At 40.3% G+C, this 27,796-nt stretch overlaps 1 protein-coding gene across 1 annotated transcript in view; it reads right to left on the bottom strand.

The window, feature by feature from the left end:
* Positions 1-517: 517 nt before the first annotated feature.
* ddx52 (DEAD (Asp-Glu-Ala-Asp) box polypeptide 52) overlaps positions 518-27,796 on the bottom strand; it is a 36,461-nt gene continuing 9,182 nt past the window's right edge. Inside the window, exons 6-15 of the mRNA XM_072243353.1 lie at positions 27,137-27,248; positions 26,620-26,692; positions 23,172-23,375; positions 16,329-16,419; positions 15,083-15,205; positions 11,274-11,424; positions 9,306-9,381; positions 4,123-4,194; positions 2,537-2,629; positions 518-1,138 (exon numbers count right to left, since the gene is read on the bottom strand). Coding sequence (XP_072099454.1) covers positions 1,072-1,138; positions 2,537-2,629; positions 4,123-4,194; positions 9,306-9,381; positions 11,274-11,424; positions 15,083-15,205; positions 16,329-16,419; positions 23,172-23,375; positions 26,620-26,692; positions 27,137-27,248 — 1,062 coding nt within the window. The 3' untranslated portion in view covers positions 518-1,071. The remainder of the gene's footprint in view (positions 1,139-2,536; positions 2,630-4,122; positions 4,195-9,305; positions 9,382-11,273; positions 11,425-15,082; positions 15,206-16,328; positions 16,420-23,171; positions 23,376-26,619; positions 26,693-27,136; positions 27,249-27,796) is intronic.

Genomic DNA, 27,796 nt, shown 5'->3' with positions numbered 1-27,796 from the left:
AATCAGCTGTTCTTCAGGAATTAATAAGTGATGAGGGGTGGATAGCTCTTTCAATACACTGGATCTGTGGCAAATTCATTTCTTTTTTCAGTAATGCCACTGCTGTAACAAGGCTTTGAGCTCTTGGAGGAATAGATTAGAATACTTAGTCACATTTCAACATACAGAAAGCTTATTAAATTATCTGAGATAAACATATTTAATGCCTCTGTAAATTAAATTAAATGGTGACAAAAAAAGCTTATTATAGGGCCTCCCTGGAGAGTATAAGTGGCAGCAAGAGTCACTAAAGTAACTGTGAAATTGTTTGATCACTGGAAAAAGCTACTTTGTTTATGATTATTTCTAATGTAATAAACTTCTTTACTCAAACTATCTTCTATGACCCACGTCATCACAACTGACTCATGTGTGCTGTCAAGATGACATGACAAACCAGGGAAATAAATTCCACGTTGAGTATAAATTATTATATTTTCATTGTACAAAGAGGAATACTGGAAGTATTAAGAAACTAGCTTCTTTGACTCTACATTCACCTTCATGTCCCTGCATTAACCATAATGAAAGATCGGGAAGACATTATCCAGAGCTTCGACAATTATGAAATACAAAGTTTTATTTACACTCCTTCTCATACAATGATATAATGTAAACACTGTTAAAGGCCAATTTTGCTTCATACAATGATGGATACTTGATTTAAAAATTTATGACAGTTTGATGACAAATCACCCGTCATAGCTTTTCTGTATACACATTTTCACATACAACAAATTCTTATCAAAATAATTTAAAGTATAAATTTAATATATCAGGACTGCAATTCTCCACATCAGAAAAAAAAAGAATGTGAAACTCACATCCTCATTGGTATGTGATATTGTAGCACCTGTTAATTCTGAACAGTTTAAACATACAATATAGAAGAGATCACATACAGGTGACATTTCACTCTTGAGAATTCAGAGCATGCATCAGCAGTTCTGCTATCAACCACAGTGCACAAAAGGCATATGGCTATAAAACCTTGAGCATTTCCAACATCATTGGCTGTCTTGTGGAACCTTTTCAAGAATTGGTGACTGATGCCTTCTGGGATTTTTCTTTTTTCTTCTTGCTCTTCTGAATCAATTTTCTGTAAACAGTAAAATTAAAGTTCCCTGTTCACTAACTAGGATCCTGAGACACAGCAAGAAATATATTGCAACATTTCATATATATATTTACAATTACTTCTTCAACAACCCTCCTGGGTTTTAATTAATGCATTAGTTCTCCCTTTACTAATTAACATTTGCACCTCAGCAACTACACTAGAATTAATAGGTGCTGCATGGAGTTACATGTTCAAAATTATCTAACTTGCTTCATTCAGGAAATGTTTCCGGTTATAAAATGCAAAAACTGTGATGAACGAAAACACTATCTTGGTTTCCCTCCCCACAGGCGCTGCCTAACCTGCCAAGTAGCTCCATCATTTTGCTTTATTTCAAAAGTTTTCAAATAACATTTATACTAAAACGTAATAAGAAAACTGAATGACTAAATTCAGAGCACTTTTATACCAAACCATCACAGTAAACTAAATTTTCATATGTTAACAATGTAACACTTCTATCTACCATAGTACGCACAGTTCTGAGCGTACGAACTGTGCGTTAAAGTATTAAAATGAATACAGAACAATAGACTTATCTTTTACTTGAGACAAGAATACAAACTTAAGGCTGATTTATACTTGTGCGTACCAGCTTACGCTGTAGCCTACGCAAGTGGGCTATGCCGCCGTGAGCATTTATACTTGTGCGTTGGTGTGTCTGCGTCGCTCTGCAATTCGGGCACGTACATGCATGTGCACGTCACGTATTCACAGGTCATGCATGCGTACACACCTGCCCGTGCAAGGCTTCATGGTCATGGTAGTCTTTCTTGGGGTAAACAAGTTTAAAGCGAGCGCCTTTTTTCGTAAAAGCGAAATGTGTCCTCCATAATTTCGGAGGTCTGTAAAGCTTTATGGAAAGCATTGCAGCCAGAATTCCTTCCCTGCCCTTCAGTCGCCCAATGGGAAGCTACTGCAGCATAGGAGGAAATGCGATGCTACCAAGTGGACCAATCACAGTTGCTGCGGTCTGCGTTGCCGCGACACGTAGTTACATTTTGGGAGAGGTGCACATCAGGCTATGGCGTAGGGATCCACGTAGGCACTGTGTAGGGTTCGCGGTTACGGCGTCGATTTAACGCACAAGAGTAAATCAGCCTTAAAGATGAGTTTACCCAATTAGCATTCAAGTGCTTCATTTAGAAAAATACAACCCAGTCCTGTAAATGAATTTCCAGAGCAGAATTTATATAAATTAGGGTACAAGAACAACTAGTGTACCTTGATTAGTAAGTTTTCTGAATATTCAGTCTGATCAGGCTCACAAAGAAGAGTACGGGAATTTTACTGCAGAAATTACTTGATTTGTTAGGCGACTTAATGTACTCTAATTGTAGACAACTTAATTTAAAAAAAAATTTTTAAAAACCTTACTTCTTTTTGGCTGCCATTTCTAGGAAGTATTTTGGTGTGGTCTTGATGGTCGCTCGTTTGATTGGATTTTTGATCAACTTTTTCCTTTGTTTACTGCAATGAGGGCAGGATAGAAACCATTACTACAAAGTCATACAGTGTATTGTTAATGGATAAGGTTTAAAAACATCAGTACAAAACCTGAAACAACAAATTAATAACAGAATAAGAATGTGACAGGTACGATGATGAAGGTTTAAATCCACTCATAATTTATGGTATGTGAAGGATGTGCATTCAAGCTCATTCCAGAGATTGCTGCTTTGTACCAATGCTGTTGAATAGATCAGCTTCAGAGAACCCAACTTCCACCTTTCCTTTCTTTGCATTCATTGGATACAGCCTCAATGTCCCAGTTCAATAATGCTGAGGTCAAGATAAAACATTCCTTAACCATTTGTCTTCTGCAATGTAAAGGAAGCCACCCATTTGGTGCATTATCCAAATTCTCCAATGGAAGTTGTATATGGAAATAGATTGAATTGTTATCATTCAGTGTGAGGATGCATTTACTTGGGATAGACAGTGAGATCATGCTGATTGATGGAAGAAAATATACAGTGTGATTAAAACACAATTAAAAGAAAATAAAGCATAGCAATCAGAATGAAGAATAATTCAGAAATAGATTTATACATGTGGCCTTTTCTTATTCTGGACAATGGAAGCTCTATTGTATATGAATGAAAAATAAAGGATCAATAAAATTAGAGTGCATTTCAAGAGTATTTGTTAATTCTGCAAATATAGAATGTTTGTTCATCTTTGTAATAAGTAATTTAACATGTTTATCATTGTATTCAAAGGAAAAATACCAAAAGTCAGAGGAACCCTTTAGATCAAAGCTGTTCAGTTAAAAAAGCATTTGCCGCAATAGCAAGGTAGCTAGAAGATACTGCTGAGCAGACCCAGTTATTTAACTACTGCTCCCTTTAAACAGATTACCTTTAAACAATGCAACTCTTCCAGTGTGCCCATTTAAATAACATTTCTCAAATAAGTTATCAGAATCATTGTTAGAATATAGATTTAATTTGCGGCCTTAAGAATGGAGAAGGAACCGTCTATATGTGGTCCCCTTCTGCCATTTACCCACCCAACTACATCTGCCCATCCATCTACTCTTGCCACATCTTCAGTGACTGCTTTAGCTCTGTTGATGTGACTACGTAAATTCATTTTTGAAGAAGCAAAGAATAAGATGCAAAATAAAGACTGTTCAATAGACAGTTATTACCTTGAAATGTTACCCATGCATTCAAAGGTATTACTTGACCTGCTAATGCTGACATTTTCTCTTTTTAATTCAAATTTACAACATCCACTATGTTACATTTCTGGGTAAATTCAAGAACATTGCGTTTCTGGGGAAGTACATAATTATTTCTAAATGAAAATGTAGTTATTAACCTCGAAGCAGCAACAAATTTAATCCGATTTGCCAAATATGGTCGGTAACAATCTAGCAAATTTGACCACTCACTCAGATTAAGACAGCTAGATACAGCATTCCTCATCTTAATACATATAAAATCACGGACATTTACCTTTGCAATTTATTTATTTGCATCATGTAATCTGGTACAGGGCAGCCAGCTTGTTTGATGACATTTGCTATGCTGAATAAATAGAAAACAACATTAAACTAAAAAAGCACATTTCTGAAAAATTTAATTTACACTCTCACTAACAGCACTAAGTATAAAAAAACTACAGTATTCATCAAGTTCCTGGATTCTATCATGAAAGAAACAATGAACTGCAGCACACATTGTCGGCCAAACAGGGAGAAAACTATTCACAAGGATCCATCAGCATCAATTGGCTGTAAAGCGACATGAACAACTCTCCCTGGTCTCTAGCCGTGAAGATTGAGGGGCATCAGTAACAGTTATGGTGCAAGCAAACATGCAGCATCCAAGAGAATTCCTAGAAGGGTAGGGAAAGGAAGAGGAGGGCAGTTGTAATAGGGGACTCGATAGTAAGGGGGTCAGATAGGCGATTCTGTGGACGCAGTCCAGAGACCCGGATGGTAGTTTGCCTCCCTGGTGCCAGGGTCCGGGATATTTCTGATCGTGTCCAAGGTATCCTGAAGTGGGAGGGTGAGGAGCCAGGGGTCGTGGTACATATAGGTACCAATGACATAGGTAGGTAAAGGGAAGAGATCCTGAAAGGAGAATATAGGGAGCTAGGAAGGGAGTTGAGAAAAAGGACCGCAAAGGTAGTAATCTCAGGATTACTGCCTGTGCCACGTGACAGTGAGAGTAGGAATGCAATGAGGTGGAGGATAATTGCGTGGCTGAGGGATTGGAGCAGGGGGCAGGGATTCAAGTTTTTGGATCATTGGGACCTCTTTTGGCGCAGGCATGACCTGTACAAAAAGGACGGGTTACACTTGAATCCTAGGGGGACCAGTATCCTGGCAGGGAGATTAGCGAGGGCTACTGAGGTGACTTTAAACTAGAATGGTTGGGGGGTGGGAATCAAATTAAAGAGGCTAGGCGAGAGGAGATTAGTTCACTACAGGGGGATGGGAACCAGTGCAGAGAGACAGAGGGGTGTAAAATGAGGGTAGAAGCAAAAAGTAGTAAGGTGAAAAGTAAAAGTGGCAGGCCGACAAATCCAGAGCAAGCATCAAAAAGGGCCACTTTTCAACATAATTGTATAAGGGCTAAGAGAGTTGTAAAAGCGCGCCTGAAGGCTTTGTGTGTCAATGCAAGGAGCATTCGTAACAAGGTGGATGAATTAAAAGTGCAGATTGTTATTAATGAATATGATATAGTTGGGATCACAGAGACATGGCTCCAGGGTGACCAAGGATGGGAGCTCAACATTCAGGGATATTCAATATTCAGGAGGGATAGACATGAAAGAAAAGGAGGTAGGGTGGTGTTGCTGGTCAGAGAGGAGATTAACGCAATAGAAAGGAAGGACATTAGCTGGGAGGATGTGGAATCGATATGGGTAGAGCTGCATAACACTAAGGGGCAGAAAACGCTGGTGGGAGTTGTGTACAGGCCACCTAACAGTAGTAGTGAGGTTGGGGATAGTATTAAACAGGAAATTAGAAATGTGTGCAATAAAGGAACAGCAGTTATAATGGGTGACTTCAATCTACATGTAGATTGGGTGAACCAAATTGGTAAAGGTGCTGAGGAAGAGAATTTCTTGGAATGTATGCGGGATGGTTTTTTGAACCAACATGTCGAGGAACCAACTAGAGAGCAGGCTATTTTAGACTGGGTATTGAGCAATGAGGAAGGGCTAATTAGCAATCTTGTCGTGAGAGGCCCCTTGGGTAAGAGTGACCATAATATGGTGGAATTCTTCATTAAGATGGAGAGTGATATAGTTAATTCAGAAACAAAGGTTCTGAACTTAAAGAAGGGTAACTTTGAAGGTATGAGACATGAATTAGCTAAGATAGACTGGCAAATGACACTTAAAAGGGTTGACGGTGGATATGCAATGGATCGCATGGATGAACTACAACAATTGCTCATCCCAGTTTGGCAAAAGAATAAATCAAGGAAGGTAGTGCACCCGTGGCTGACAAGGGAAATTAGGGAGAGTATCAATTCCAAAGAAGAAGCATACAAATTAGCCAGAAAAAGTGGCTCACCTGAGGACTGGGAGAAATTCAGAGTTCAGCAGAGGAGGCCAAAGGGCTTAATTAGGAAGGGGAAAAAAGATTATGAGGGAAAACTAGCAGGGAACATAAAAACTGACTATAAAAGCTTTTATAGATATGTGAAAAGAAAAAAAATGGTTAAGACAAATATAGGTCCCCTACGGACAGAAACAGGTGAATTGATTATGGGGAGCAAGGACATGGCAGACCAATTGAATAATTACTTTGGTTCTGTCTTCACTAAGGAGGACATAAATAATCTTCCGGAAATGGTAGGGGACAGAGGGTCCAGTGAGATGGAGGAACTGCGGGAAATACATGTTAGTAGGGAAGTGGTGTTAGGTAAATTGAAGGGATTAAAGGCAGATAAATCCCCAGGGCCAGATGGTCTGCATCCCAGAGTGCTTAAGGAAGTAGCCCAAGAAATAGTGGATGCATTGGTGATAATTTTTCAAAACTCTTTAGATTCTGGACTAGTTCCTGAGGATTGGAGGGTGGCTAATGTAATCCCACTTTTTTAAAAAAGGAGGGAGAGAGAAACCAGGGAATTATAGACCGGTTAGCCTAACATCGGTGGTGGGGAAACTGCTAGAGTCAGTTATCAAAGATGTGATAGCAGCACATTTGGAAAGCGGTGAAATCATCGGACAAAATCAGCATGGATTTGTGAAAGGAAAATCATGTCTGATGAATCACATAGAATTTTTTGAGGATGTAACTAGTAGAGTGGATAGGGGAGAACCAGTGGGTGTGGTATATTTGGATTTTCAAAAGGCTTTTGACAAAGTCCCACACAGGAGATTAGTGTGCAAACTTAAAGCACACGGTATTGGGGGTAAGGTATTGATGTGGATAGAGAATTGGTTGGCAGACAGGAAGCAAAGAGTGGGAATAAACGGGACCTTTTCAGAATGGCAGGCAGTGACTAGTGGGGTACCGCAAGGCTCAGTGCTGGGACCCCAGTTGTTTACAATATATATTAATGACTTGGATGAGGAAATTAAATGCAGCATCTCCAAGTTTGCGGATGACATGAAGCTGGGCGGCAGTGTTAGCTGTGAGGAGGATGCTAAGAGGATGCAGGGTGACTTGGATAGGTTAGGTGAGTGGGCAAATTCATGGCAGATGCAATTTAATGTGGATAAATGTGAAGTTATCCACTTTGGTGGCAAAAACAGGAAAACAGATTATTATCTCAATGGTGGCTGATTAGGAAAAGGGGAGATGCAACGAGACCTGGGTGTCATTATACCAGTCATTGAAAGTGGGCATGCAGGTACAGCAGGTGGTGAAAAAGGCGAATGGTATGCTGGCATTTATAGCAAGAGGATTCGAGTACAGGAGCAGGGAGGTACTACTGTAGTTGTACAAGGCCTTGGTGAGACCACACCTGGAGTATTGTGTACAGTTTTGGTCCCCTAATCTGAGGAAAGACATCCTTGCCATAGAGGGAGTACAAAGAAGGTTGACCAGATTGATTCCTGGGATGGCAGGACTTTCATATGATGAAAGACTGGATGAACTAGGCTTATACTCGTTGGAATTTAGAAGATTGAGGGGGGATCTGATTGAAACGTATAAAATCCTAAAGGGATTGGACAGGTTAGATGCAGGAAGATTGTTCCCGATGTTGGGGAAGTCCAGAACAAGGGTCACAGTTTGAGGATAAAGGGGAAGCCTTTTAGGACCGAGATTAGGAAAAACTTCTTCACACAGAGAGTGGTGAATCTGTGGAATTCTCTGCCACAGGAAACAGTTGAGGCCAGTTCATTGGCTATATTTGAGAGGGAGTTAGATATGGCCCTTGTGGCTAAAGGGATCAGGGGGTATGGAGGGAAGGCTGGTACAGGGTTCTGAGTTAGACGATCAGCCATGATCATACCAAATGGCGGTGTAGGCTCGAAGGGCCGAATGGCCTACTCCTGCACCTATTTTCTATGTTTCTACGTAAGCGTGGTTTTCCACAAACAATTCTATAAACAGACATGTAGACCCCGATCCCATTTATAAGCCATCACGGGCAAAATTCCAGACAATGCCCAAAATTGGCCATGCAGCCAGTGATGAGACCCCCTCCCTATGTCACAAATGAGCTTCCGTAATGATGACCAATCAACTGGTAAGTATATAAAAGCCAAGCATTTGTCTCTTCGTATGGTGACGAAAGTTTGCAAATGGATTGCCAAGATCAGAGAACAACTCAACCCAACCATCAACCACCCAAGCTACACATTTTCTGAGTTATTTCCAACAATGAACTATCTCGCCAATATGATAGGAACAAATATGTTAATAATCTTTATTTTTGAATGCGATATGGACTGATGACCAGTTGCCAAATGTTTTGATAAATTAAGAAACCTCAATGAGGTAACTGCAGTGAAAACACATCTGGGCCCAACCTCTTCCCACATAGGGTTAAAGTTATTTGAGTTACACCCTGGATTTGCACAGATCCTTACCCTTCACTATAAACACTGATTTTGACAGCTAGCATTGCAAGCAACTTAAATAGTGGAACAGAAACTCACACAAGAAAGAACAGATTACAGAATTCCAACATTAGCTATTTTGTTCCTCACAAAACTTAACAATATTTCTCTAAAATACAAGTTCTCCATGCAAACACAGAACAATAATGTTATAGTTGGTGTTCCCTAGTTTTATCAGTTACATTCTGACACTGGACGCCTTGTGGAGTGTGGGTGGGAACTGAAGCTCGAGCAATTTACTCTACAGTTGGCTTGCCATATAAAATCCACAAAGCAATTCACTGACATTATTGCTTTCTAATTTTAAAAAAACTTGTATTTTCATTTTAGGTAATAATTTTAAAATATGAAGTACTTGTACAATGTGAGTAACAGTTTAGTATTTGGTCAGTGAGCATGAACGATATATAAAAACAGCTTAAAATCATAGTAAGGCAAATATTCAGCTCTATTATGCCTTTCACCATACTGAATATTAACTTCCCTACTTAAAAAAAAACTACCATAAAAATAGGTGTGCTTTTGCTCTGTGTACTCAGCAAATGGATTAGCATTTCTCTAACAATTCAGAACACCAAATTTTCTCAAGTTTTGTGTCCAAACTGACCTTCGCAGTAGTGGTTTATCATCTTCTGTGAAAAATGTAATAGCCTTTCCTTGGTGACCAGCTCTTCCAGTACGTCCTAGTCACAACAGAACATTTGTTACCAATGGTTACTGGCTTTTCATGTATTGTAAAATAGCGTCAGACACAACATAGGGTGGCAGAAATAGAAAACTGTAAAAGCAGAATAAAAGGCGGTTTTGCATAAAGATAACAGAATAGAGAAAGGCAAACACTGAATTCTGTAGGATTGAAAAACAACTTAAAGGCTTTCATGCTGGAACTTTAAAGTGTGCTCATCCAAACTGTCAAAAGCACATCATTATATAATACAACAAAAACAGAGTGAGGCAGATACATGAAAGTTTTAGGCAATGTTGAAAAAGGCCATAAAATAGCTTTCTTGTGTGACATAGGGCTGAGTTACAAGTAAAGACTGGAAATAATTTTCAGATCTGACAGGCAATGAAGGCATCACTGCAGGGCATGGATAGAAGGTAAACACAAGACACTGTTACGTTAACAGAAGGAGGAGGTGGTACAGGCTTTCAAATTGGCTAGCAAAATCTTTATACAAAAAAAATCTTTTAGGATGCACAGACAAATCTTTGGAAACATTGAATATCGTTATGGGGTGACTGTTCACACAGGATGGTTGAGCCCATTGGGCCAACTAGCCATTCATATTTGTTTCATCATACAATCAAATACCATAAGTCAATGTGAAACAATTATCCAGATGTCTTGGACTTGCATCTATTTTGCTTTCAAATATGATTTTGTTCGTATCATCATCAAATTTGCTGGCTGTTGCATCTTCTAGTAATGCTTAAACAGATTATAATTCAGTAGAACAACATGTATACTATCAGCATCAATATTCGGGGTTTTGAGGAGCAGTAAAACTGTACATTAGAAATCTTGCTTTCAACAATGTTAGGATTATTATTTTTGTCTGCAACTGAAACACTGAGCAGTGAAAATGGGCAGAAGCTTGAACAGAAGTGTTATCAGCTTGCAGAGACGTTCCTTTGGGAATCAAACAGAGTTCCTTGTGACGTCTCCACACACCTGAGACCAAATTATCCAGTTATTCCCTCAGGTATGGATGGTAAAACTAATTTTCAAAAATGGCGCAGTTTTTTCTTCTTCATAAATTGGATGATAACTATATTTACCAATAATACTAGATTAAATTCTCAACAAGATAAATCCGGCACACAAGAGATGGTCAGCTTCCTGAAAAGTAAGCAACCCAATACTTCTGCACATAATTTTGAGTAAATATCAAGATAAAATCACACACTAGAGATGCTTCACAAAAGAACAGGTCAGCTTTTTCCATGATAAAGTGTGCTTTGGAGGTGGGATGGAGAATGTTGCGAGAGGTCTGGAACTTCTGAAAGATGTCAGATCTGCTACAGTATACAATTTTTGTAATTCAGATAAAACTTTCCATCAAAAAAAATTGAGTGTCACTGGCTCTCTTAAGTGCACAAGATGCTTTATCTCACCTGCCTATTACTTCTCCCTGGGTCCACTCCTTCTTCCTTTCTGCTATGGTCCACTCTTCTCTCCAGTCACATTCCTTCTTCTCCAGCCCTTGACCTTTCCTGCTCACCTGGCTTCACCAATCACCTTCCAGTTAGCCGCCTTCTCCTCCACCTGCCTTTTTGTTCTTATGTCTTCCCCTTTCCTTCTCAGTCCTGAAGAAGGTTCTCAGCCTCGAACATCGACTGTTTATTCATGAACACAGCAGCAGTGTTGCTTGAAATTCCAGCGTCTGCAGATTTCCTTGTGACTGTTTGTTCATTTCTATAGGTGCTGCCTGACCTGCTGAGCTCCTCCAGTATTTTGTGTGTGCAACTTGTTCAACTTACCACAAGATACAAATCCATCCTCAAAAAACCCAAACTGCTAACCAGTACATAGTTTCTTCAAACAAAGCATGAGGAAAAATTTCATACACACCGATTCTATGGATGTATTCAATGGCACTGGTTGGAAAATCATAGTTGATGACTAAACTCACTCCTTTGAAATCGATACCTCGAGCCATGAGTGCAGTGCAGATCAGAACCCAAATTTTTCCCGCTCTGAAGCTGAACACAACATTATCTCTCTGATGGGGGAGAAAAAATACATGTTACTGCAATAGATCCATAGGGTGTCAAACAGAAAATTCAAGTGGGATCTGACTATAATTTTATGTAATACCAAGAATGGCACAATTCACTTGCACAAATACAGATAAGCCATGTTATTGCTGTTCAGGGTACAGAAATTTGCCCTTACAGAATTCACAAGTCACTAGCCAAAAAAAAAATCGAGATGCAGAATAAATGCTTTCTTGGAAAAAAAATGTAAATAAGACAATTTTTTTTCAACTTGCTATTCTTGATGCATACATAAATGCTGTAGCTTCAGGTCAGCAAAATCAATAAAGCTTCTCAAAACATAACCCCTCTACCTGTAATGCAGGGGTCACCTGTAGCTTTATATAAAACATGTAATGACAAATGTTCCTCACTCAAGTAAGCAAGTTGGAGATGCAATATAAATTAGCTTTAAGTTAGAAAAGAGAAGGCATTCTAAATAACTTATTATTTCAATATGTGACTAAAATGCAAGTATTGATGGTGAATCAGTCATATAGCAGATACAGGGCCTTTAATGGTTTACCCACTGTAACCACGCTAACATCAAGCACTGATTTTAACATTTATTCTTTCTATAGTCCCATCAACCACCCACACTCCATTTTTTACCATTCGTTTACTCACTAAAAACCATGTACAGTGGTCAGTTAACCAACCAACTTGCACACTTTCGGGATGTGGGAACAAACCAGAGCACACACAGGACATCCTCAGGGTCACAAAGAGAATTTCAGAATCCACACAAACAACACTGGAAGTCAAATTGAACCTGGTTGCTGAGACTAGCAGTGACATTGTGCCACCCTGACCAGCACTAATCAGTTATTATCCACAATGCAATTGAGACAAAGCAAAATCTGCCTAGTTCTCTACACTGGCCCCTTCAAAAGTCTCCACTGGCAAGTCCAGCATTTCCACCTCTACTTGTGACCAAGGTTGGCAAATGGGCGTCACATTAGCGTAGTGTTAGCGTAACTCTATTACAGCCCGGGGAGTTCCGGAGTTCAATTCCGACACCATCTGCGAAGAATTTGTACGTCCTCTCCGTGGAATGCGTGGGTTTCCTCCGGGTGCTCCGGTTTCCTCCCACAGTCCAAAGGCATACTGACTGGTAGGTAGTCATTGTAAACTGTCCTGTGATTAGCTATGGTTGAATCGGGGGTTGCTAGAGTGGTGCAGCTCATCTCAAAGGGCCAATAGGGCCTACTTCATGCTCTATTTCTAAATAAATAAATTCCAAAGAAATATTTGATAATGAGACAGACTACAGCAAGCAGTTTTCTGCTACTAAGCAAAGAGAGAGCTAACTAGTTCATATCCACAAAACTTTTTTACAAGTTGTCACACACATGGAATGAAAACAAGGAATATGATTGAATGGACCGGATTTCCTTAAAGACAGCAAGCATAGAATTGATGGGCCAAATGACTTCACTAGTGCCATGATAACTCTTTAGCTTGATATATAGAGATGGAATGATTAAAACATGAAAGACTAATTCCATCCTATTTCCAAACATACACAAATCTAGGCAGTATCTTCTTTCCAGAAGTTCTTTGTGCAAAGGAATACATAAGGGAATCTGTTCACTCCAAGTTATTCATCCATTCTGAACTAAAAGCTGGCCAAGCATTACATCAGGTTATATTTTCTTCTGAGATTTGCACTGCTGACTTTTTTTTTTCTACGAACATAGGAATATAACACCATGGCCCAGCCAATAGGGTAATTAAAAGCTCTAAATTCACATTCCAATTTCTGATACAAATTTTACCCACAGAATCAGTTGAATGACCAAAGCACAACACTGGGCAGCAGGACATTTTCTTCATCACTACTGTTAACCCATTGAGTTGAAGTTAGGCAATACACAAAAACAAATAAAATGGACCCTGCTTCTTAAACAAAAATCAGAGCTTTTATAACCTAATCTGCCTTCACACAGAAGCAATCCAGCCTACAAGGTAAAGGCTTTGGTCTTCCTCAGTGAATGATTTTATGGATTCAACTGAGTGAATAAAGAGAAGTTAATACTTTCTGAAACCAGAACATTACTTTAATAATGAGCTAGACTACTTATCAATGAAAACAGATATTATAGTTTATCTCCAACAACTGTGACCAAAACCTAAAGCATTCAGAGAAGGCAAATGTGCCTGATCCAACACGGTCTTGTTAATCCATGCCCACTGAAGGCCTGAAGCATGTTAATTTGTTGCATCAGTATTCTCAATTGAGTTGGCAATGTATCTTCCTATAAATTGTGTTGTGGGTGAACTACCAGTACCATATTCATGCAAAAGATAAGATTTCATTTTTATTCAGTCACCCAAAGACAATTTGAAATACTTAACATGGTCAATGGTTAATATCTAATAAATGTTAGTTATTGTCTTGCAATAAATTATCTATTATACATTATAATAGATAATTATAATATTGATATTGGTATTGATGTGGATAGAGAATTGGTTAGCAGACAGGAAGCAAAGAGTGGGAATAAACAGGACCTTTTCAGAATGGCAGGCGGTGACTAGTGGGGTACCGCAAGGCTCAGTGCTGGGACCCCAGTTGTTTACAATATATATTAATGACTTAGATGAGGGAATTAAATGCAGCATCTCCAAATTTGCGGATGACATGAAGCTGAGCGGCAATGTTAGCTGTGAGGAGGATGCTAAGAGGATGCAGGATGACTTGGATAGGTTAGGTGAGTGGGCAAATTCATGGCAGATGCAAATTAATGTGGATAAATGTGAGGTTATCCACTTTGGTGGCAAGAACAGGAAAACAGATTATTATCTGAATGGTGGCCGATCAGGAAATGGGGAGGTGCAACGAGACCTGGGTGTCATTGTACACCAGTCATTGAAAGTGGGCATGCAGGTACAGCAGGCGGTGAAAAAGGCGAATGGTATGCTGGCATTTATAGCAAGAGGATTCGAGTACAGGAGCAGGGAGGTACTACTGCAGTTGTACAAGGCCTTGGTGAGACCACACCTAGAGTATTGTGTGCAGTTTTGGTCCCCTAATCTGAGGAAAGACATTCTTGCCATAGAGGGAGTACAAAGAAGGTTCACCAGATTGATTCCCGGGATGGCAGGACTTTCATATGATGAAAGACTGGATCGGCTAGGCTTATACTCTCTGGAATTTAGAAGATTGAGGGGGGATCTTATTGAAACGTATAAAATTCTAAAGGGATTGGACAGGTTAGATGTAGGAAGATTGTTCCCGATGTTGGAGAAGTCCATAACGAGGGGTCACAGTTTGAGAATAAAGGGGAAGCCTTTTAGGACCGAGATGAGGAAAAACTTCTTCACACAGAGAGTGGTGAATCTGTGGAATTCTCTGCCACAGGAAACAGCTGAGGCCAATTCATTGGCTATATTTAAGAGGGAGTTGGATATGGCCCTTGTGGCTAAAGGGATCAGGGGGTACGGAGAGAAGGCAGGTACAGGGTTCTGAGTTGGATGATCAGCCATGATCGTACTGAATGGTGGTGCAGGCTCGAAGGGCCGAATGGCCTACTCCTGCACCGATTTTCTACGTTTCTATTATCTAATAATTTATTAAGCTATATTTCTTCAAACTTTGTACAAGAAAATAAAAGCTAGTACCTGTTGCTGTGTTCTTTCTGCATGGATAACTTCAACGTTAATACCTTCATAGATAAACTCACGGAAGAGCTCTTTTGCTCTTTCAATGGACTGAACAAAAACCAGCACCGGAGGTGAAAAACCCTTAATTTAAAATAAGCACAGTTTAGCAGATTCACAATTTAATGCAACTGGCATAGTTAACACAGTGACAATCTCAGACTGCATCCCCAAGCAAGGAAGCACTCATATAACACTGAGAACCCCACACATTCATCCTTACAAATGGTGTGGTACAAAACATTTGCTGACAGTGTGGAGGAGATTTAATGTGGTTCGTAAGACTACTCCATTGGCCTTCACATGCAAGCACTGATAGTTAATTGTAGAGATTAATGCAAGACCAGGAAACTCAACACTGCCCAGCAAGGGAAACTTGTCTTCGTAATGAAGGAAAATACTCAACCACCACTACCCGACTAAACCCTCACTGACCTGCCCTCTCTCCACTCCTACACAAAATTTTCAATATTTTCCCAAGGAGTAGATGGCTGTGTGTTGGAACAGTGATATCCCGATTTAAAAAAATGCTCTGACCATTTCCTAAAATTTGAGGCGGGAATGGAAAACTGAGCCCAAGGGAAGAGGTTTGAATTACACTTACTATCTGCTATTTTCAATGGAATATTCAGCACCTGCTCATAGTATGTATCACATAAAGATAGCAAGCACGAAATGAGTACAAGAGTATATGAATATAGGGTTTGAAGTGATAGGTGGAAATATTTGATAAGACAAGAAGTGAAATGAGACTTTTTTTGAAGTGACTTCAAATAAGACAGTACAGTACTGAGATGTCAAAGTTATTAAATGGTGCCACATAGTGGAAAGTGGTGAAACTACATGTACACAATGCCCTGAAGTACCTGGAAAATCTAAGAAAGATTCCAAAATAGCAATGACTTACAATCAGAAATATTCTTATACAAGGGCAGTATTTTAGTTCTGGTCATCGTTTACTTGCTGCTAACATTAAAAGTTTCAATGTCAGCCTGGGCTCAATAGCTCAATGCAAGTCTGCTACAACCCATCATTAATACTATTCAATTAATTCAATCCTGACCAGGACTCTAGCAGTACACCTATGACTTCTAAAACATGGATATTGCAGTTCAGATGGAAGATCTTCTAAACTTGTGTTTTGAAGAGCTGTGCAGGTAGCAGTTACATTGGTGATGTGGGGCTCATTATCTCAAACATTATGTACCTTTTTAATCAGGTCTCGCATTGCCAACAATTTTCCACTTTCAGTACCAACAAAAAGTAACTCCTGCTCAACAGTCTCCACAGCAGAGTTCCTACAAGGAAAAAAATATATGTATTTAACTATAACAGCATTAATTAGGGTGCAGCAGCTGGAAATCTGAAAAACAGCAGAAAATGCTGCAAGTGATCAGCTGTTGAACAAAATGATGAAACAGCCATTGACTTCTCAATATGTACCTGACCTTCTAAGCATGTGTTTGCTTGATATAATTTACAATCATTTCTGCTAAAGAAAAACATCCAGTGAACCCAAACATTTTTTGCTAACAAAAGCAGTCTAAAGTTGAGATCACACAGTATACCTATTTCTAACACATCAGCAAATTGCAATGAGAATAAAAAGGCAGTCAAAATAAGGAAATACTGTATCAACAGCATATCATTAAAAAGGAGTGAAGAGGACAAAACACAAATCTCTATTGTCACAGTCAAATTTTCAATTGAACTTTGTTCTTTTAATCAAATCAAACCATACTTAAAATTGATTGCAACACACACAAAATGCTGGAGGAACTCAGCGGGTCAGGCAGTATTTATGGAAATAAACAGTCAACATTTCGGGCCGAGACCTCTCATCGGGTCTGGAAAGGAAGGGGGAAGGTGTCAGAATAAAGGTGGGGGGAGTGGAAGGATAGCTGGAAGGTGATGGGTGAAGCCAGGTGGGTAGGAAAGGTAAAGGGCTGGAGAGGAAGGAATCTGTTAGGAGAGGAGAGTGGACCATAGGGGAAGGGGAAAGAGGAGGAGCACCAGAGGAGATGATAGACAGATAAGAAGAGGCAGGAGGCCAGAGTACGGAATAGAAGAGGGAAGGGGGAGGGAAAGAGATATTGATATTCATGTCATCAGGTTGGAAGCTACCTAAAAGGAATATAAGGTATTGCTCCTCCACCCTGAGGGGGCCTCACCATAGAACAAGAGGACGCCATGGACTGACATGTCGGAAGAGGAAATTGTTATTTGTCATCTATATCAATGATCTGGATGATAATGTGGTAAATTGGATCAGCAAGTTTGTTGATGATACAAAAATTGGAGGTGTAGTAGACAGTGAGGAAGGTTTTCAGAGCCTGCAGAGGGACTTGGACCATCTGGAAAAATGGGCTGAAAAATGGCAGATGGAGTTTAATACTGACAAGTGTGAGGTATTGCACGTTGGAAGGACAAACCAACGTAGAACATACAGGGTTAATGGTAAGGCACTGAGGAGTGCAGTGGAACAGAGGGATCTGGGAATACAGATACAAAATTCCCTAAGAGTGTCATCACAGGTAGATAGGGTCGTAAAGAGAGCTTTTGGTACATTGGCCTTTATTAATCGAAGTTTTGAGTATAAGAGCTGGAATATTATGATGAGGTTGTATAAGGCATTGGTGAGGCCGAATCTGGAGTATTGTGTTCAGCTTTGGTCACCAAGTTACAGGAAGGATATAAATAAGGTTGAAAGCGTGCAGAGAAGGTTTACAAGATGTTGCCGGGACTTGAGAAACTCAGTTACAGAGAAAGGTTGAATAGGTTAGGACTTTATTCCCTGGAGCGTAGAAGAATGAAGGGAGATTTGATAGAGGTATATAAAATTATGATGGGTATAGACAGAGTGAATGCAAGCAGGCTTTTTCCACTGAGGCAAGGGGAGAAAAAAAACCAGAGGACATGGGTTAAGTGTGAGGGGGGAAAAGTTTAAAGGGAACATTACGGGGGGCTTCTTCACACAGAAAGTGGTGGGAGTATGGAATGAGCTGCCAGACGAGGTGGTAAATGCGGGTTCCTTTTTAACATTTACGAATAAATTGGACAGATACATGGATGGAAGGTGTATGGAGGGATATGGTCCGTGTGCAGGTCAGTGGGACTAGGCAGAAAATGGTTCGGCACAGCCAAGGGCCAAAGGACCTGTTTCTGTGCTGTAGTTTCTATGGTTTCTATGGAAAGAGAATTAAAATGTTTGGCCACCAGAAAGTTCAGCTTTTGACAGATAGAGTGGAGGTGCTCAACGAAGTGGTCCGCCAATTTACAATGGGTCTCACCAATATAGAGGAGGTTGCGTTAAAGAGTACCGAATACAATCGACAACATCCGCAGATTCACAGGTGAAGTGTTGCGTCACCTGGGAGGACTATTTGGGGCCCTGAATGGGGATGAGTAAGGAGGTGAATCGGCAGGCTGCTTGTAGGGATTTGCCAGGAAGATTAGTGGGAAGTGACAAATGGACAAGGCAATCACAGAGGGAATAATCCCTGCAAAACGCAGAGAGAAGACTGGAGGTAAAGGTGTGTTGGTAGTAGGATCCCTTTGGAGATGATGGAAACTGTGGAGAATATGTTGGATGCAGGGGCTCATGGCATGGTAGGTAAGAAAAAGAAGAAATCTATCACTGTTAAGGCAGCAGGAAGATGGGCTGAATTTAAAACTGAATGATTGCAAGAAAATTATTGAATATACTGTATATTATATGTAGAGCTGTTTTCACCTTTATACAGTGGAACTCAGAATAAGGGCTTTCAACTTCAAGAACATCAAATGTGATACTATGTTCACATTTCAAAAGCTGAATAGTGATTTATGTTCACGGTATACAACAAATGTAATCTCTCAAATATTACCAACAGGTAAACCACAGTAGAGGATGTTGAGATGTATCCTAGGCTGCTATGAGAGGCAAGGGAGAAGAATGATGGGGGCTATAATGAGGATTTTAAAATCTTCACTGGCCATAAGTGAAGTACTAATTTACTGGAGGACAGTAAACATAGTATAGTTATTGAAGAGCAACAAGGTTATTGATTGTAAATCAATGCCCGTCGTAGGGAATTTATTGAAAAAAAAAACTGAAGGCAGGATTAATCTGTACTTGGAAATGCAGGGATTGATTAAAAACAGCCAGCATAGTCTTGATAGGGGACTATCCTATCTGACAAACCTAATTGATTTTTTTTTTAAACTAAAAAAAAACGCATTGATCAGAACAGTGCAGCAGATATTGATTTCACGCTCATAGCCACTTCAACTCCGCTACCCACTCCCATTCAGATATGTCCATACATGGTCTCCTCTACTGCCATGATGAGGCTAAACTCAGGTTGGAGGAGCAACACCTCATCAAGGTAGTCTCCAGCCCTTTGGTATGAACATAGAATTCTCCAACTTCTGGTAATTTCCTCCCCCTCCCTTCCCCTATCCCTACGTCACTCTGCCCCCTTCCCCAGCTGCCTATCATCCCCCTCATGGTTCCGCCTCCTTCTACTACCCATTGTGTTTCCCCCTATTCTTTCTTCACCGTTCCTGCCTATCCCCTCCCTGCTTCCCTCCCCCACCCCTTTATCTTTCCTCTTACTGGTTTTTCACCTGGAACCTACCAACCTTCTCCTTCCCACCCTCCCCCCACCTTCTTTATAGGGCCTCTGCCCCTTCCCCCTACAGTCCTGACGAAGGCTTCGGGCCCGAAACATCGACCGATCTTTTCCACGGATGCTGCCTGACCTGCTGAGTTCCTCCAGCATGTTGTGAGTGTTGCTTTGACCCCAGCATCTGCAGATTATTTTGTGTTTACGATTTCAGTAAGGTGTTGTGTGGAGAGTGGTCCAAAAGTTTTCCGGGCATTCACAGCAAATTCAATCCAGAAACGGCTTGGTAATAGGACTCAGTGTGATGGTGTAAGTTTGCACCACAGAGATCAGCACTGGGACCCATATATTAACAACCTAGTTACAAATGCAGGAGGAATAATTAGTAAATTTGCAGATGAAAATTGGTACTGCCGCTGAAGGCAAGGACAGTCTTAAGCTACAATATGACAATGATCGCTTAGAAAGGTGGGCAGAGCAATGGTAGATGGAATTTAAAAGAAAACAGCAGATGCTAGGCAATTGAAATAAAAAACAAAATTGCTGAAAACAACACACAAAACGCTGGAGGAACTCAGCAGGTCAGGCGTCATCTGTGGAGGGAAACGAACAGTCGATGTTTTGGGCCGAGACCATTCCTTAGGATTTGTGTCTCTCGTGTTTCCTCAATGTCAGACAAAATTTGTAGTTGGAGAAGCAATTAATTTTTGTGTCTGGGATCACTGTGAGAACTGGGAAAGAGACAAATACAAGTTACATACACAAAATGCAGGAGGAACTCAGCAGATCAGGCAGCATTTATGATCTTACCTGCAGAGATCCTCCTTCATTTTGTCTGTGCTGCTCTGGATTTCCAATATTGCAGAATATCATGTTAATCAAATCAAGGTTAGTTTTTTCAGTCGGAGAGAGAACAAAGGTAATATCTCTCTGATAGAAATCCAAATGACTTAATGGAGTCATTTAGCAGCACATCAAGCTTCATTGTTGGTTTAATGTGCTGTAAATGGTGAAGAGGTGGGAGGCTCAGTGTCACTCCTGCAGAATGAACAGATGCTAAGCAGCAATCATCAAACCTGAGCTTCTGGTTATCACCACCTTTAATTCATCACACTATTCCCACTCCAGCCTTTCTGTTCGTGGTCTGCTGCAACAAGGCCTACCATCATCTCGCAAAGTAATAACTTATCTTCCAAATGAGCACATAGTAACCCTCCAAACTCAAATCAGATTCTCAGTCCGGGTATCCTCCAACCTGATAGCATGAACATTGATTTCTCCAACTTGCAATAATTTTCCCTCTCCCTTTTCTCCATTCTAGTCCCCTTCTTCTCCACACCTGCCTGTCATCTCCCCCCTGCTTCTCTTTATTCCATGGTCCACTCTCCTCTCCTAACAGATTCCTTCTTTTCCAGCCCTTTACCACCCATCGCCTCCCAGCTTCTTGCTTCATTCCCCCTCCTTGAGTTATCCCCGTTGTTCTACACATCCCTCCACCAACTTCTCTCCAATTGAAGCTAACTTTTCCAGTTCTGATGGAGAACCTTCTACCAGAAGCTTTAACTGTTTCTCATTCCATGGATGCCAGCTGATCTGGGATGGAATTTAATCTTACTAAAGTAATGTGCTTTAGGAGGACTAATAAAGGAAGGAAACACATAATGAAAGGCAGGCTCTTTGGAAGTACAGCGGATTCTGGCTAATTGGGACACACTGGGACCTGTACATTTTGGCCCAATTAAGCAGCTGCCCCAATTTGCTGAAGTTTCATGGGAATAGCTAAAATGACAAACTACCGTTTAACCAAGTAACAAATTATGTATTTAAATGAAATACATAACCAATTAGAACACTACTGGTGATTGTCTGTCATATTCAACTATGGCAGGAAACCTGTGCGGGAGGGTTTTAAAGTGGAAAAACTGTTGGACTGGGGCAGTTCCACTCCCCCAACCTCGGAAGTCCGGGTCCAGAGGGACGAGTAGATATCACATCTGGGATCTTCCCCGGTTGCAGTGGATGATCATGACTTTTTTTTAATGTCTCACCACCCGCGTTGCTCTCCATGTAGTGTGGCAGAACTGCCTTCCTGGCCATTGGATCTCACTGCAAATCTCGTCCGCCCAATCTGCCGGATCTAACTTTGCATACTAGGACAGGCATGTCCTGTCTCATTGGGGTATGAGACCCGCCGGCTACCCTCACCTATTTTAGCCCACCTGCTGAAGTGGTGTACCCAACTGTGGCCGCTGCAGTATACAAGCAGCTACGTGGAGCCACAGTGAGAGCCGAATGTCCGGTTGGGACCAAAGGTAACATTCAAGATGATTGTCGATGCGTTCAAATTCTTCATAGTTCAAAGTTGCTGAAGTAGTGAAATCGTTTTATTTTCACTCCTGGCTGTTTCTGGCATTTCCAAGTCTGAATGCTTGAAACAGCAGTGAGCAAAACAGTTCTGAGTTGTCTCAATGCTTATTCAGTGACAAAATTCACTGCTTTTGTACATAAACACATGCAACTGATGCTATTCAAAAAATGTTTGCTCTAAGCACTGCATAATGTGTTAACAGCCACGTGACTGATGCTAGTTAGAAAATGTTCAGCCACAGTTTCTTCACCCAATTAAGTGGTATATTGTCCCAAATAAATGAAGGGAATCACGACTATTTTCTCAATTAGTTTTTGTTCTTTAAGAGTTGTTCCAAATAAGCAGCTGGCCCAATTAACCGATGGCCCAACTAACCAGAATCCACAATACTAAGAAACAGAGGGACCTTAGTGTAGAAGTTCCAGAATTCTTGAAAGCTGCAGTACAGAGATGAGATGGTGATGAAGACAAATGGGATATTTCCCTTCATAATCTAAGGCATATGAGACAGGGAGTTATGGTACAACTTTATAAAACATTGGTTAGATGACAGTTTGAGGACTATATACACTTCTGGTCACTGGAATACAGGAAAGACCTGATTGCATTGGAGGGGGTGCAGTGAAGATTCACTAGGATATTGCCTGGGATGCAGTGGCTCATTAAGAGCAGAGACCAAACAGATTTGTTTTTAAAATCTTGAAGCAAAAAAGGCTGAGATGGGGAACTAATGTAGGGCATAGATCGGTAAATAGTAGGAACCTTTTCCCATAGCAGAAATATCTACAATTAGAGATAGGCTTGGGTCCGAAAGGTTAACAGGGGAATCTTTTTCCACTTAGGGAGTGTCTGGAATCTGGAACACACTGCCTGAATGAGAGATGGAGCAGCTGCCCTCACAATATAAAAGCATCTAAATGGGCACTTGAATTTCCATTACATAGAAAGCTACAGAGCAAGCACTGGGATGAGAGTGAAAAGGTACTTGACGGCCTCCATGGGCATACCAGTATGACTAAAACCAGGTTAGTAATTAGTGTACTAGACAACATACCAATGGTAACCCTTTCCTCACCTTATACCGATTGACACTGAAACCACGTTGTCCAAGTTCAGCTTGCACCACTGCTCTACGTCCATCGCAAATGTGGCACTGAACATAGCTCGCCGCACATTGTGAGAAGTACAGGCCAGGAAAATAGTGGCCAACTGATCTCGAAATCCAGATTTGCCGTCCTCAAACAATTTATCCGATTCATCAACAACCAACCACTCCACCCTGAAATTCATCGATAGCAGCATTTTAGAAATCAGAACGATTTTACCTTACATTTTACTAAGCTATTTAAATGTGAGCCAACATTAACATACTCTATACATTAAAGCCAACTGAGCTAAAAATTGAGTAACATCTTCAATCCCAGCAACCCCTGCATTACAGAAAGGTGGGGGTTTATTTTCTTAGAAGGGTGCCTGTATTATGATTTTCCATAATGTGAAGCTGCGTCATATGCACATGCATCAAGAAATGAGATGAAAAGGTAAATCTTGTGCTTACTTACTTAATCCACATATAAATTCTGTAAGAGCGCATTTTATTCTGTACCTCTCTCAAAGATTTTTGGGCAGCGATTTGCAAATTCCGTAACGATAAATTTTTGTTACCCAACTGGCTGTAACACAAGGTTGCCTGTACCTTATAAAGAGCATTGTTTTTCAAGACAATGGAAATAACTGTTATACAAGCAAATCTGAAGACAAGCAGGGCTAAAGACCTAAAGTGAAGTTCTCTAATGTGTGTAGTAGTCATCATTCTATTTTCTGTTAGCGTACAGTAAACCAGCATTTAATAAAAATGAATGAACTGCTGATCAATGTTTATTTTTTTTAATTTACTGAGATACAGCACAGAATAGGCCCTTCCAGCTGCACCACTCAGCAATCCCCAGTTTAACCCTTGCCTTATCACAGGATCAATTAACCTACCAACTGGTACGTCTTTGGACTGTGGGAGGAAACCCACGCGGTCACAGGGAGAACGTACAAACTCCTTATAGACAGCAGAGGGAATTGAACCTGGGGCACCTGCACTGCAAAGCGTTGTGCTAACCACTATGCTACCATGCCGCCTGTGAGGCAACTAAATCACTATCTACCGAGCAAAAGGTTACATTCTAATCAATACATTTTACATTTATCAAGTGAACCTATATTTCAACAACTTTGCAAGAAAGTTGTTCTGAAGAAATACTTGCCTGCAACAGACCACTTCAAAATCCCAAAAAAGATGTCTGGAGTCATTCACTCCGTCATAATGCATTCTTAATTTGTTAAATGCTTATGGAACAGAAAATTCAAGATTTGTTTGAAGTATTCCTCTGAATATCTAGAAAGCTGCTAACAGATTTTCATCTTACGATGGTACATAAAATACACAACTGATTTCATTTGTGGCAACAAACAAGTCATAATACCAAATTATGCCAATGGAGACATTAGGAAACGATCCAGTGGTCTAACTCTTAGCCCTTAATTTAACATTTACTTGACCTTTCAGCTATCTCCCCTTCTTTCAGAGAATGGCTGACTGGATAGCTTCAAAAACAATAGGTCCCAATTCATGCCTCTCATGATAGTCTGATCTGAAAGTACAGGTAGAATCTTTGACTGTGGGTATCTCAGACAAGTCCTTTGGCTCTTACTCTGACTACTAATACAGCACTTTTTAAGCATGCATCACACACCAGCAATTAAAGGTGGATATATTTAACTGATTGCTTATTTCCAAGCCAAGAAGCTGACTGTCGAACACCCACTGCCACTGCAAATGATGTCAACCACCTGAGCAGACTAACAATTAAATCTGGTCTGATTTAGCTACAAACGGGCTTCACAGCCAAGGAAAATGAGGAAATTCTCTTGATATTTGTAATGGCATGTGATACAACAAACACCAATACATATCACTATAACATGCAATAACTTTTGCACTTAATTTAATAGCCCGCTTTAAAACATAAACAAAATCCAGAGGGTTTGGCAGAGTAGACTCGATGGATTAAATGGCCTAATTCTGCTCCTACATCTGATGGATTAGCTTTAATAACCCAACAACAAGCATCTAAGGCATATGCTCAATCACACTGGCTAAGGCAAAGAGTACAGGAGCCAGGACATAACACTACAACGGAACAAATCATCAGTTAGTTCACACTTGCAGTACGGAGTGCCGTTCTAATCACCACACTACAGAAAGAATGCAGTCACGAGCACATTGCCTCCTTTATAAGGAGAGATTGAATATGCTGTGCCTGTTTTCCCTGGAGTGAGGGAATCCAAGAGGTGACCTTATAGAAAGTTATAATGAGTAAAGCAGACACTATAGCCATTTCCTCAGGTTAGGGGAATTTAAAACTAGAGGGCATCAGTTTACAGTGGGGGGGAGATTTTCAAAGTATTTTAAAGAGCAGGTGGGCATATGGAACAAGCTGCTGGAGTAAGTGGTAGAGGCAAGTACAATTACTGCTTTTACTATGCAGTACATTGGGACAGGAACATGCATTTGAAGGGATGTAGGCCAAAGGTATATAAATGGGATTAGAAACCATAGAAACTACAGCACAGAAACAGGCCTTTTGGCCCTTCTTGGCTGTGCCGAACCATTTTCTGCCTAGTCCCACTGACCTGCACACGGACCATATCCCTCCATACACTTCTCATCCATGTACCTGTCCAAGTTTTTCTTAAATGTTACAATTTACCACCTCGTCTGGCAGCTCATTCCATACTCCCACCACTCTCTGTGTGAAGAAGCCCCCCTAATGTTCCCTTTAAACTTTTCCCCCCTCACACTTAACCCATGTCCTCTGGTTTTTTTCTCTCCTTGCCTCAGTGGAAAAAGCCTGCTTGCATTCACTCTATCTATACCCATCATAATTTTATATACCTCTATCAAATCTCCCCTCATTCTTCTACGCTCCAGGGAATAAAGTCCTAACCTATTCAACCTTTCTCTGTAACTGAGTTTCTCAAGTTCCGGCAACATCCTTGTAAACCTTCTCTGCACTCTTTCAACCTTATTTATATCCTTCCTGTAATTTGGTGACCAAAACTGAACACAATACTCCAGATTCAGCCTCACCAATGCCTTATACAACCTCATCATAACATTCCAGCTCTTATACTCAATACTTCGATTAATAAAGGCCAATGTACCAAAAGCTCTCTTTACGACCCTATCTACCTGTGACGACACTTTTAGGGAATTTTGTATCTGTATTCCCAGATCCCTCTGTTCCACTGCACTCCTCAGTGCCTTACCATTAACCCTGTATGTTCTACATTGGTTTGTCCTTCCAACGTGCAATACCTCACATTTGTCAGTATTAAACTCCATCTGCCCACAGACAGTGTGGATAAATGGGGTCAAAGGGCCTTTTCTGTGTTGTACCTAACCCCAATGCAAGTCTATGATACACAAACTAAAGATTCCAAATAAATTTGTGAAAAAAAGAACAACAAACCTGCTGAGATCCAGTGCTGGGGGCTCTTGTTTTAACAGATAAATCAGTCTGTTTGGAGTTGTCACCAAAATATCTGAAGACAAAGAAAAGCATTTCAATAAACATGGTTGCTAAAATCAGGAAAAAAATGAACCAGTGTACTTATTACTTGTATTTAAAAACAGTGCCTCTTTACAAGAACAGTTGCCCATGAAATTTCCTCCTGTTTCTACTTAATACTATTCTTACTCCATTATGAAAAAATGAAATAGCTTAAATGCAGACAGTTCCAGAGATACAAATTCCACTCAACAAAATCCTTTTAATACCGAATAAAATTCTTACAATACTTGATCATCCTTCAAGGGTAATAGTACCAACTAGAATCCAATCATAAGACCAGAAGACATGGGAGCAAATTAGACCATTTGGCCCATCGAGTCTGCTCTGCTATTCCGATGATCAATCCTGATGTTAGACCCATCTTTTTCCCCACCAAATTTAATCCTTTAAGTTAGAGTTATGTAACATTACTCACCAAATTTATTTGATGTCTTGGGACCAAACTTTTTGGCAGCTTCAGCTGCTTTGTTGATCATGTGAATTCTAAAACCAATACCTTCAGAGAGTTTTACTAGTTCCCGATGAGTCTGGAAAAAGTCAAATTTTTAAAACAACAATATTGGAAAGTGTTGAATTTTTCTTGTCCAGAGTACATGAAGATCAGCTTCTTCCTCACGAATGTACAGATTAAGAGTTTGGATGACTAGGAAATGTACATAGGACAACTCAATTTATATAGCACTTTTTAATGACATAAAATGTCCAAGAGAATTTCACAGGAACACATCAGATAAAACCAGGACAAGTCAAATCAATAGATATTAGTACAGGAGACCAAAAGTATAGACAGAGATTTCCCTTAAGAATCAGCCTTAGGACTAAGAGGCTGATAGACATGAAGGTTAATGGACAGTATTGCAGAGATTAGGGCCAAGTGACCAACAATTAGAGGAACAGATATAGGTTTGCATCATAAGCTACCAAGTTTAAGAACACAATTTTAGGGCTGGAGGCTGTTCGGGGGAGGGGGAGGGGGAGGGGGAGAGATAAAACAAAAGAGATTTCAAATTTGAGGAAATACCTTAAAGAAAAAGGAAAATCAAATTATTTGCATGGTTCTGGTCGTTGGAAGTGC

This window comes from Mobula birostris, chromosome 25, assembly GCF_030028105.1.
Source record: "Mobula birostris isolate sMobBir1 chromosome 25, sMobBir1.hap1, whole genome shotgun sequence".
NCBI lineage: Eukaryota > Metazoa > Chordata > Chondrichthyes > Myliobatiformes > Myliobatidae > Mobula > Mobula birostris.
This window is presented reverse-complemented; position numbering and strand designations above follow the sequence as displayed.